Source organism: Siphateles boraxobius, unplaced genomic scaffold, assembly GCF_051911475.1.
Source record: "Siphateles boraxobius isolate OS27281-9 unplaced genomic scaffold, OSU_SipBor_1 65, whole genome shotgun sequence".
Lineage (NCBI taxonomy): Eukaryota > Metazoa > Chordata > Actinopteri > Cypriniformes > Leuciscidae > Siphateles > Siphateles boraxobius.
The window spans coordinates 17,422,594-17,436,018 of record NW_027509192.1 but is presented as its reverse complement, the minus strand read 5'-3'; the positions used below and the strand labels follow the sequence as shown (position 1 = coordinate 17,436,018).

Sequence of the window (13,425 nt, the reverse complement as noted above, 5' to 3'; positions counted from 1 at the left end):
GAAGGAGAACGCTACAGAAGCCATGACCTGCCCGGAGGGAGGTAACATGTGGAGAATACATATATGGACTAGCCAAGCAGGGTAGTGCAACATATGGAAGTCTCTGGGGTGATTCCAGCCTAATCCTAGGGGGGAAGCGCACCGGCAGAGACGGCAGAGCGGACTCTGCCAAGGGAAAGACACTGGCTAGCCGACAGTGTAGCCGTACTGTGGAATTTTACATTAACATTTATTCATTTAGCAGACGCTTTTATCCAAAGCGACTTACAAATGAGAACAATAGAAGCAATTAAACTAACAGTAGGACAACAATACGTAAGTGCTATAACCCCTCTCAGTTTAACTTTAGTGCAGTTTAAAAAAAAAATAGAATAGAAGAGAAGAGAAAGTGTTAGTAATACTGAATCAATTGCTGCCGAAAAAGATACGTATTCAGCAGTTTCTTGAAAGTGGCTACTGACTCAGAAGCTCTGGCTGAGTTAGGCAGATCATTCCACCAACAGGGAACAGTCATGGTAAAGGTCAGAGAAAGAGATTTTGTGCCTCTTTGAGATGGTACCACAAGACGACATTCGCTAGCAGAGCGCACGTTTCTGGATGGCACATAAGTCTGAAGTAATGAGTTTAGATAAGAGGGAGCACTGCCAGTGGTTGTTCTGTAGGGAAACGTCAGTGCCTTGAATTTAATGCGAGCGGCAACTGGCAACCAGTGCAATTGTTTTAGGAGAGGAGTGACCCTGGCTGCAGCATTCTGGATCAATTGTAGAGGTTTGACAGAGCAAGCTGGAAGACCAGCCAGGAGAGCATTGCAATAGTCCAGTCTGGATAAACCAAGTGCTTGTACAATTTTGATTTTGAACAACAAGATAAAATGAAACACTACTTTAATATCTTTACCAAATGTGATTAAAAAAATAAAAATAAAAAAGAGGGACTGTTGGGACATCTTGCGAGTTGAGGCCAGTTAAACTTGAACAATGTCATGGCGAACGCAGTTAATTCTATCGTGTCATTAAAAGAAATTCCATTCAGCCGTCATAGTAATCAGGACCAGAGTCAGGTGTTCAGGGACCAGAGCTCCTTTTAGAAGCAGAAGCAAGTAGCTTCCTAATGAGGTATTTATTGCTGACCATTTAAATACTCGAGTGTTGGAAAATCTCACTTTGTTTTTACAATCAGTTTAGGAAAGGATGGTAGCAGTCTTTTTTACTCCTAGCATTGTATTTTGAAATTTTTACATTCCATTCGAACACCAACACAATCTTTATCCTACACGTCAACGATTCAGTCAACAATATTATTTGTCGCCACCTAGTGGAATCTTTAATAAAAATAAACTATCTGAGTGGGTTGAAAATGCATTTACTGGTCAAAAACCCTTGTCAATCTGGAGGTAGCAGCTGGCCTTTGGGGCAGGATGTGTTTGATGGCTTCCGTCTGCTAGAATTGTTAAGGAAAATTCTCGACGGCGTCGCCGAAGAGGCCGACCTGCGAAATAGTGGAGTTAAGGAAGCAATTTTTGTTGGCCTCCTGCATATCTGCCAGGTTCAGCCAGAGATGGCGTTCCTGGACCACCATGGTGGACATCGCTTGACCCAGGGAGTGCGCAGTGACTTTCGTCGCTCTTAAGGCGAGGTCTGTCGCGGTGCCCAGTTCCTGCTTACGACCCAGGTCGACATCACCCTTGTGCATTTCCATGAGTAGCAGCTTCTCCACAAGCGCTGTAAGCCTTGCCTGTGAGAGCAGACGAGAACTTGCAGGTTCGGGAAGGGAGACCCGGCCAAGTGTTAGCGGTCTTAGGACACAGTTGCATCACAACCGACCGCTCCACTGGTGGGATGTCCGCATACCCCTTAGCTGCTCCTCCGTCGAGTGTGGTGAGGGCGGAAGAGGCAACAGGGCGGTATCGGGAACTAGATAGGAACTAGCTCGGGGAACAGACAAAGGTACTTGATATGCCCGTAGGTAATTGCCAATTGGCAACACCTTGATGGTCATGTTCCCACAGTGAGAACATGACGCATCCATGAAAGCTGCCTCAGCATGCTTTCTGCCCAAACATGCGAGACAGCGATCGTGACCGTCAACCGAAGACAAAAAGTCACCGCATCCAGAAACACACGGGTGGAATGACATCTTGAAAAAGACACACACTCTCACACCTGTGTTGCTCTTTTAGAAAAATCTGCTTCTCTTAGTGCTGAAACGCACAGGGGAATGTCCACGGCCAACAGCGGGAATGTAGTTCAGCCCTTTGAGCAGAGGTGGGCACAAATACATCAAAAACGTCTCAGGTTACGACTGTAACCCTAGTTCCCTGAGAAGGGAACGAGACGATGCGTCGATGACGCTTTGGGAACGCCTTTGCGTGACTGAGTCTGAAGCACTACTGTCAACTAGTCCAATGGAATGAATGAAGTGTCACGGGCGGGTGACGTCATGACCAGGAAGATATAAAAGCACATCCGGTGCAATGCTCGCGTTAGCTTATAGAGCCGAAGCAAAGTCGATCGCAGGGATGCAGGAAGTATGGCAGGGAGACGCATCGTCTCGTTCCCTTCTCAGGGAATTAGGGTTACAGTCGTAACCTAAACGGTTCCCCAACGCGATGCGTTGATGGCGCTTTGGGAACGATAATACCCAATACGCAATAATTACAAAATGCCAGATGATAAAACTGTCGGCAAATTAAGTATGGACTGGACTGGACAAATGCTCGCACTGGACACAAGAGATTCAGTTTTTCCTGGTCCGAAGATGTAAAAGGAGGATGACAGAATGCCTGCCGTACAATAGGCCTTGGAATATTGGTTGGCACCTTAGGGACGTAACCCTGCTTAGGGTATAAGAATGCCTTAACCATACCCGGTGCAAATTCCAAACAGGTGGGAGACACAGAAAGAGCCTGAAGGTCTCCGACTCTTTTTAGGGATGAAATGGCTAACAGAAAGATAGTCTTGAAAGTCAGACATTTTTCTGAAACTAGATCTAGGGGCTCGAAGGGAGCCCCAGACAGGCCTTCCAAAACTATGGCCAGATCCCATGCCGGCACCCTAGTTCGAACTGCAGGCCTCACCCTCAAGGTGCCACGAAGGAAACGAATAATCAGAGGGTCTCGACCCAAAGATGTAATACCCACAGGGGCGTGGAAAGCCGCAGTGGCCGCCACGTAAACCTTTAAGGTAGAATGACATACACCTGACGTGAAACGAGACTGGAGAAACTCAAGTACTGTGTTGACTGAACAGTTAACTGGATCTCGCTGCTGTTGGTGACACCAAGACATGAAAACTTTCCACTTAAGTATATATAATTTCCTCGTGGCTGGAGCTCTGGAGCTAAGAATAGTCTCAACGACCTCAGTCGAGAGACCACTCTCTAAAAGTTGGGCCCCCTCAGAGGCCAAACCCATAGGTTCCAAATCTCCGTTCGGGGGTGAAATATTGTGCCCCCTGCCTGAGACAGAAGGTCTCTCCTGACAGGAATCTTGAAAGGAGGGCCGTCTAGGAGATGAATTAGGTCCGCAAACCAAAAACGACTCGGCCAGCGTGGAGCTACTAATAATAGAATTACTCCGTCCTGGCGGACTCTCTCCAGAACTCCTGGGAGCAGAGCAACAGGGGGAAATGCGTACAGACGTAGCCTCGGCCTGTACGTAGCCTCGCTATGTACCATAGCGTCCAACCCCAAGGGGGCTGGTTGCGTGAGGGAGAACCAAAGTGGACAGAGCGTCGTATGCTGAGACGCAAACAGATCCACTTCTGCTTGGCCGTAAAAATCCCAAATGAGCTCCACCGCCTCGGGGTGGAGTCTCCATTCCCCTGGCCTCAGCCCCTGCCTTGAAAGGGTGTCTGCTCCTATATTCTGGTACCCTGGGATAAACACTGCCCTCAGGGAGAGTATCTTCCCTAGGGACCACAAGAGGATCTGGTGCGCCAGTTTGCACAGTGGACGCGAACGCAAACCCCCTGTCGATTTAAATAAGAGACCACAGAAGTGTTGTCTGTACGGACGAGCACATGATGGCCCCTCAGGTCTGGGAGGAAATGTCTCAACGCATTGAAGACGGCCATCATCTCCAGGCAATTTATGTGCCAAGAGAGATGCGGTCTTAGGACACAGTTGCACTTGTCCTAAGACCGCTAGAAGCACCCGAGCTAGACCGAATGGAAGCACCCGATATTGGTATTCTTTGCCCCTGAAAGAAAACCTCAGGAACTTCCTGTGTTGAGGGAGGATGGAGATATTGAAGTAAGCGTCCTTTAGATCTATCGTGACAAACCAGTCCTCAGATCTGATTTGAGTCACTATCTGGTTGAGTGTGAGCATCTTGAATTTCAATTTCATGACGGCACGATTCAGCAAACGAAGATCTAAAATTGGACGCAACCCCCCATCCTTTTTTGGAACAATGAAGTATCGGCTGTAAAACCACGATTCTCTGTCGGGGGAGTACACCTGTTCTATAGCTCCCTTTGCTAAGAGAGAATGAACTTCTTGCTCCATTACTAGAGCCTGCTCGGATGCACTACCGTGAGTAACACCCCGTTGTAACGAGGCAGAGGAGAAGGTCTGTAACCTTTCTCTATTATCTGCAGGACCCAAGGAGATATATTCGACAGATTCTTCCACTCTGTTAGAAAATCTACTAAGGGTACCAGTCTCTCGAGACTGGCCTCTGGTGTTAAAGGAACAGCCACTTCGGCGACCTGAAGCATATTGGCAGGAAACAACCGAACTGACTGTTTTTGAACCCCCCTCAGAGGGCTCACGTCCGACGCAATGTCGAGTCGACACTGCGCCGAACTTTCGCTGGATACCATTGCGCCCCGAAGCACCAAGGGTGGCGGGGTTGGCAGACCGGTCCCGTGAGGACCCCAAAGTGGGCACCGTATTCTGAGGTGTACACCGCTCCACCCCGGTTGGGGCTGTCCTCGATGGTCTGACGTACATAGCGTCAGGACCTTGTAGGGTATGGACCAATCAGACACATACTATTTATTCATTATATACAAAGGTTTATGAAACTCCTCACACAGCCCAAATGAACAAACACAAGTGAAAGAAACAGTGTCATGTTACAGGGCATGATAAGGAGATTTTACGACCTCCGAGGAATGTGGCCACATACTCAAGAGAGAGACTATGAAACAGAAACCCTCTTTAAAACAGACTTTGCTGCGTTAATCATAGACTAACTGATCTATAAATGAACATGCATAAAACTGTGAAAGAAACAGTGTAAATGGTTTACTGTCTCGTGTACTATTAGGTATATATTATGGTATGTATCCTGGTATACAACCAACTAACGATCAATGTAACCTCACCTGTATAATGCCTCCTACCTAAATAATCCTCATTTAATGACTCACACTTTGATGTACATCACCTTCTTCTAGAATGCAGTGTGGATGTGTTATAGCTATTTTAGCATTAATGAAGGTATAATCATATTATGGGACAAAGATCCGTAAATCAACTAAGAGCCACTTTCCCTCTCAGACATGTCCCCTTTCTGATTGGTCGAGTTCAACCCTTAGGGGAGGATCTTCTCCAGGCCTTATTAGAGACAGTCCACATGTGACCTCCCTCTCTTAGTTCTTTCATCCAGCCGGAACACTGTTCTGGTGTTACTGGGGAACCCCCTTCCCCCTCCACGGGGGCCCCAGGGCCCAGCAGGCCTCGATTCCAACCAGATATGGGCTCAGGCAGGAGAGAGATGACTCTCTCACAAAGAACCAAGGACAATCTCAAGAGTTTAGGAACAAAGACTCCAACCAACAACGACTCCAATCACCCATCCTTCCGACTTCCTCACTTCTCCTGGGTGCTCGGCGTGGCCTCAACAGAGTCCCAGGCCTTCACCAAACCAGTCATGCGTTCCTGGAGAAAGAGAACGCTCAACCAACTTCCACTTGACACTGCCGGAACCATCAACGACTCCAATTTTCAACAACTTCAAGAATTGTTCCCATTACAAATGCAAGTATTCAATTCAATGAAATGTGAAAATGAAATTCTGATGGTTCTTCTCATAGACCCTCTTCCGGTTTCCAATTTCATCCTATCACTAACCTATTTATGTATTCATGTGTGTATGTTGTTTAGTTTATTTATATTCATATAAATATCTATATTTAGTTAATAAAACTTGTACATAATATGTATTTGGTTCTGTTTTGTTTGCAATACAAGTCACTTTACGATCACGGTTTTTGCTACTGGCTCAAAGTACTGTACAGGCGAAGAAATAATTATTCTTCGGTGGCCATGGAAGATACCCTTTTCTTAGAATGAATTAATAATCAAAAGAGTTCGTTGGAAGAACTGATTAATTGATTGTAATATTAATTCAGCCACATCAAGTTAATCCAATTAACTGACCCAAATATTTATAATTAATAATAACAAGATATTATTGATTATTAATATTTCCAGGAGGCTGAGTTCCTTACAACCTTTTCTGAGCCGAAACCTTCCAAGCCATAAGTACGGTCCTCAGATCCGTCTTAGACTTAGCCGACTTCGGCTGAGAATGTTGGCTCGGTCCCCAAGATTTATTCGGGGGAGCACGAGACGCAACACTTATTTTTTGTTGCACATGGTGCGAGGAGCTTGGCTGGGGGTGCTCACGCCCAGCATCCCCAGGGGGATGGACTCGGCGAGGAAGGAATTTTTTAAAAGCCTTAGATTGTTTTTTATTTTCTTGAAATCTTTCAACAACCGAATTCACTGAGTCACCAAAAAGACCAGAGGGAGAAATAGGGGCATCTAAAAGAAAATCACGATCTTTATCTTTCATATCTGTCAGATTTAGCCAAAGATTTCTCTCAGTAGCTACGAGGGCTGCCATAGACCGCCCAATAGCACGGGCGGTCTCCTTCGTAGCTCTGAGAGAAAGATCTGTAGCCCGACGAAGTTCTCGAATTTCGTCGGGACTAACTCCCTCACTCCTATCTATATCCCCCAGCAGATCTGCCTGATAGGCTTGGAGCACTGCCATCGTGTGCAGACAGGCTCCAGCTTGACCTGCTGCCGTATAAGCCTTACCCAGTAAATTAGATGTGTTCTTTTAGTGGTTTATTCGGCAACACGGGATCCTTCAGGCACGATGCTGACCCAGGCGACAGATAGCTCGCGAGCGCCTGTTCCGCTGGGGGCATCGACCCATAACCAAAATCTTTCAGCCCCTTTATATTGAATACGTTTGAACATGGGGACTAAAAAGACGTGACGAATATGGTTTATTCCATGATCTACATAGCTCACTATGTAGATCAGGAAAGAATGGAAGGGCCTGTGATTGAGATGAAACATTAGAAGTGAGAAAACGCTCCTGGCCAGTCAATACTCAACTTATCTACAGCACGAGCTATCACCTCAATAAGCTCCTCATGTGCTGGGGAGAGGGATGGCGAATCCTCTCCCCTTATTGAACTTTCTTTATTTGTGTTTGTGTCACTCTCACCGATGCTCAGTAACTCTACCTCCTCAGAGCAGAGCACTGAAGCAACGGGCTCTCTTCCCGGGCGGAAGAAGCCGCAGCGCGGGCTTCCGACACCAGCAAGAGAGCAATGGATCCTTCGGGTAAAGGAGGAGATAAGGCAGAGCCCGTCCCCAACCCCGCCGAAAGATCCATTTGCGAACCCCAAGTGAGTCTTCTCCGAGCTGCCTCGGCAGCCGCGGGTCCAGAACCCCGAGGTTCGCGAGCCTGTCCATCATCCTCAAATGTGGACAGACGGGAGCGGAGCATGCGGAGCGGGAGACGCTCACAATGCTGACAGTCAGCCCCCTCGAAGGCTGACATAGCATGCTCCACTCCCAAACAAACTACACAAAGCTCATGTGTATCTCCACCCGTGATATAACGAGGGCAAGGAGAAGCACTGGCTTTGAATAGTTGTTTCGCCATAATACAATATAATGAGAGACAGACAACAATAAATACAACAGACAGTTTTGACACGGAGCGCTTTGCTGAGGCACAAAAGCTAACGCGAGCATTGAACCGGATGTGCTTTTATATCTTCCTGGTCATGACGTCACCCGCCCGTGGCGCTTCATTCATTCCATTGGACTAGTTGACAGTTGTACTTCAGACTCAGTCACGCAAAGGCGTTCCCAAAGCGTCATCGACGCATCGCGAGTTCCCTCGAAAGGGAACTATTTTGTTACAAAATACAAATACTGGCTCATAAAATGTAACCAAATAAAATACAAAATACTGATGTGAAAAATGTATTTAAATAAAATACAAGTAATTAGTATTTTGAAAATACAAAAATACTCCCACAATAATCTTAAGTCTTTTTTTTATTACTGAAAGGTCAATAACACAAATAGTAGCAATAACACAAATATGAGACATGTGTAAATTAAAAATGGCGAAGAAGCAAAATAAAAAAGTATGGGCATTTCACTAAATCTCTACAGGGCCTGAAATAGCTCCCTCTGACGTAAATGGCATGTATAGCTAAGTTCACATCAATGGTGTGGTAGGCTGCCCTTAATAGAAAAACGTGTTTGATGTAAGCTACGTAGCCATATTATCACCGTTACTCGTGCTTTAAAGGACAAGTTCGGTATTTTACACTTAAAGCCCTGTTTTAAGATCGTTTCTGATGAAATAGAATGGTTAAGATTGAAATTTGGACAAATGCTGCTGTCCCGAGAGTTTTCGGTTTCTGTGTTAGCGGTTCTGTTCATCTTCGGAACACAGTTTAAGATATTTTAGATTCAGTCCGAGAGTTTTCTGTCCCTCCATTGAAAATCTATGTACGGTATACTGTCCTTGTCCAGAAAGGCAATAAAGACATCTTCAAAGTAGTCCACGTGACCTCAGGGGGTAAGTTAGAATTTTTTGCAGCATCGAAAATACATTTTGTTCCAAAAATAACAAAAACGATGACTTTATTCAGCATTGTATTCTCTTCCGGTTCTGTTGTCAATCCGTGTTCACGAGGCCAGTGAACGTAAAACGCTGCTGACGTGTTATCTGGTGCGTCCGTGTATTCGGGCTCAAATAAATATGTCTGGTTAAAAAAACAAATGCAAGTCTTCCCCTGTGTCGAAATCCTAGACATGTTTGCAAAAATTGTTTTGTTTACAGCGTGCGTCTCCCTCAGACTGTAAACGAAGCTCGGGCGCACCAGATAACACGTCAGCTCGTCTTACGTCAGCGGACTCATGAACGCGGATTGACAACGGAACCGGAAGAGAATACAATGCTGAATAAAGTCGTCGTTTTTGTTATTTTTGGAACAAAATGTATTTTCGATGCTTCAAAAAATTCTAACTAACACATGGACTACTCGGATGATGTCTTTATTTCCTTTCTGGACAAGGACAGTATACCGTACATTGATTTTCAATGGAGGGACAAAAAGCTCTCGGACTGAATCTAAAATATCTTAAACTGTGTTCTGAAGATGAACGGAGGTCTTACGGGCTTGGAACGACATGAGGGTGAGTTATTAATGACATAATTTTCATTTTTGGGTGAACTAACCCTTTAATGCCGTTTTTAAGAGTTCAAAACTCATTCACTACTTGGAGGGAGCCCGGTCTACAGGGTGTTACGTGATTTTCGTGCATCTAACCTGGACATTGCCATTGCCAACATCAGACCAAATACTCCAAATACACTCCCTCAAAATATTTTGTTACAAAATACATTTAAATTTTTCCACACCTGCAAAATACAAATTACAAAATACACTAAAGTAATTAAATACGTATTTAAAATACATTTAATTGAAATACTGCCCATGTCTGCCGTTGAGGCACTCAAACCGAAACCGAAATCAAGAGCTGATTGCACTCAGAGCTGTGAAAACAGCTGTTTAGATTCGGCGATCTCGCTGAAACGCACCGTCTCACCAACACGAACAGAGAAGAGAATCTTCCAAGAGTGCTCGTTGAATTTTCCTAAAGAAGATTGAAGAGCAGAACCATTCAGAAGCACGGGTCCGAAACCAAAACCAAAGATGCCTTGCACCTGCTGCTCATTATATACACGTGCTGCGTGATAGAAGCAGCTGGCGCAATTATCGTATGCCAATGTGCATTGGCTCGTTTAGTTTCTCTCAAAGTAGATTAGTCTCTCTGCGAAGATCCCATTTCTGTCGGATCCCTCTGACGAACGATTACAATTACATTGTCAAAATATAAAAATATTTGTAAATGCATTGTTGTACATGCTACGTCTAATGCCGGGGAAACACTAGACGACTAGCTGAAACATTCTGAGACTGAACTGAACAAACACTTACAGACTGTTTCCTTTCCAATGATGACTGGAGCAGATTTTAAACACCGACTGTGAACACTGACAGAACGTGACTTGGTGCGTTTGAGCATGATCAAATTACATTCATAATCGCCTTACAGTTGTTAAGTGTGTCCCCGGCTTAACTGTTAACCTTGTAAAGCCTGTTGTACACATTTTTGTACATGTTTTTTGTCGTCTGATTGATAGTTTTTTTATCAAGTAAAAGGCCTTTAATATAATTCTATAAACGTCCCACTTCAGCTCGTGGTTCACGTGTCTTTTTTCTGTGAAATCTTTACTGATTTTTATAAAGTAAACTTAAGAATAACTTAGTAATTCTTCAAGATGAACACTTGCTAGACAAGCAACATAAGGTTTACTTGATTACAAATTTCATCATTTTTTAGATAAATCATGTTAAAAATATAAAACATTAGGCTTTTAAGGAATGCTTATTCATTTGTCTTTGTCATTGTTTGCATTGTGTTATGTTTTGTCCCCCACAATTAAAACTAGAGTTTTTTTTCAACTTAGCATTTAAATATCATCTTACTAATACATTATTGGGAGATATATAGTGTGACAACTGATATTTATATAAATTTTATGTAAGTAGTCTGCTGTACAGTTATAAAGTTTTGATTGATTGATTTACATGATAAGCTATCAGAATTTCATCTTACTCTTTGGCCATATAAATATGAGCAACTGCATTCAGTTTTAGCCTATGAATAAAACATTATTTTTTCTTTCTCGTGTATGACTTCCATATTCTATTAAATCAGACAGTATATTAGCCATAAAATCCGGATGCGTCAAATATAATAGTCAAAAGAGTATCCTTTTAAATATTTTGTCTAAAGGTTAAAAAAACATTCAAATTCATGATGGAATCAATAATTCTTGAATAATAATGAATAATTATTTAATTCATTTCATAATTCTGAATTGATATACTGCTTATCGCAGGACAATATTTCTTGAGATGTATTGTTTCGTGTCTTGTTTTGTGGGTTGAATCGGCAGAGTTTGGTTAGATGGAACGGACGGAAGGTCCCGTGTGTGTGTGTGTGTCCACACTAAGGCTCATTGACATGGTGGTGAAACTCGAGAAGCAGGAAGAATTCCAGGGAGGGCAGCTACATCTGCGGACATAATTATCTGCTTCACATAATCTCAACTTTTCAGGTGCGGAAAGACATCAGAAGCAGCCCACATAAACCACCCACCTTCTCAAAAAGCTTTGAAAATAGAAATATTCAATTATAAATTCCAATGTTTCCTGTTCCAAATGTCACAGGCCCCAAATTTCCATGATTCATCAGGCTGTAAAGGCTGCTTCACTGGGGTAGGTTGAAAGATGGTATTTGGTTTCGTTCATGCTGTGTCTGCCATTCACACAGAGTCACGAATGGAGTTACAGGATTTAACGTGTCATCTGAAATCACCTGACGTCTCCGCAGTGTCTCATGCATGTATTGAGTATTGGAAACCAAGACTATGCATGTCAACATCAATGTATGGACTCCAAATTTAGTTACAATGAAATGACTTAATGAGTGGACTTTTCTTTTTGCGTTAACGTATTTCCAATTGAAACAGGAAGTTGTGGCGGGACATAAGCCATTCAAAAGTTTTTGAAATTAATCATTTTATTCAGCAAAGACACATTAAATTAATCAAAAGTGACAGTATAGACATTTTATAATATTACAAAAAATATTTCAAATTAATGCTTTATTTTTATAAATAAATTATTTTTTAACTACAGTTAACCAAAGAATCCTGTTTCCAAAAAAAGAATATATAGTATTGGTCAAAAGTTTGGAAACATTACTATTTTTAACGTCTTCTGCTCACCAAGGCTTCATTTTTTAAAATCAAAAATACAGAAAAAACAGTAATATTGTGAAATATTATTATCATTTTCAAACATTGGTTTAATTTAGTCCTGTGAAGCAAAGCTGAATTTTTAGCTTCATTACTCCCGTCTTCAGTGTCACATGATCCTTCAGAAATCATTCTAATGTGATGATTTGCTGCTCAAGAAACATTTCTTATTATCAATATTGGAAACAGATGCACTGCTTAATATTTTTTTTAACCTTTGATAATTTTTTATACCAAGTTAAAAAGAACAGTATTTATTCAAAATAAAAACTTTCCTAACAATATAAATCTTTACTATCATTTTTTATCAATTTAACCATCCTTGCTGAATTAAAGTATTCATTTCTTTCAAAATATATATATTCAAACAAAAAATTGTTCTTTTAATTTGTAATAATATTTCACAATATTACTGTTTTTACTGTGTTTTGATCAAATCCATGTTGCTGAGAAGAGACTTCAGTATTTGACAAAAATATGTAGACGCCCCTGAGTGCGCGATGATGTCATCAATATTTGTATGTGTGTGTATCTGCTAAAAGTCATTTAGTCAACTTTTAGGAGTACACTAGCATAACAGACATGGACTAAAAGCAACAAAACTCCTAATTTTGATTGACTGGGGATTTCAAATTTGCAAAGCTGACCATCAGTAATCCAGTAGTGTTGTGGTTTTTCTTTTAAAGGTGTGTCAGTTCTCGTGGCCCCAAACATCCCACTACATGTAGGAATGGAAAGCAGACAGCATTACTGTTTGCAGACGCCCCCCAGTATGGAGCGCATGCCTCTGGAGTACACCGTGTGTGTTGGACACAACATTAAGGCCGTCCATCAGGAGTCAATGAACCGGCTCTCCACAGCCAGACGAGAGCTGCCAAACATGGATGTCTTACGGTACTACAAATTTAAAAACTCTCTTTCTACTTCTTTCATTGTTATATTTTTTACTTTTAATTTCTAGGGATGCAGAATCGCGGTTTCTTTCTTATTAGCAGTATCTGTCCAATATTAGAAGCAGACACTTTTCAAAAAATGCTATAAAGTGATCCATCGATTTTATTTTTACACAATAATGTTTTAATTTCTGATTCACTTTTTGATTAATGTAAATCAATACTGCTGATTATACTGTGTTCAAGATTTTTTTTTAAATTCCTTACTATGGTGTGGTGCCGATTTTAGTATAATTGATGTAGGCCTACTATATATTTTTGGTTAATATTTTCAATTAGATATTTTTTTTATATTTTGTTTCAACTTTA

General features: G+C 42.3%; 1 protein-coding gene across 1 annotated transcript in view; it reads left to right on the top strand.

Annotated features, from left to right (window-relative positions):
• Nucleotides 1–13,425, top strand: part of LOC143721132 (SITS-binding protein) — a 72,119-nt gene that overhangs the window by 12,657 nt on the left and 46,037 nt on the right. Inside the window, exon 3 of the mRNA XM_077211343.1 lies at nucleotides 12,850–13,057. Coding sequence (XP_077067458.1) covers nucleotides 12,850–13,057 — 208 coding nt within the window. The remainder of the gene's footprint in view (nucleotides 1–12,849; nucleotides 13,058–13,425) is intronic.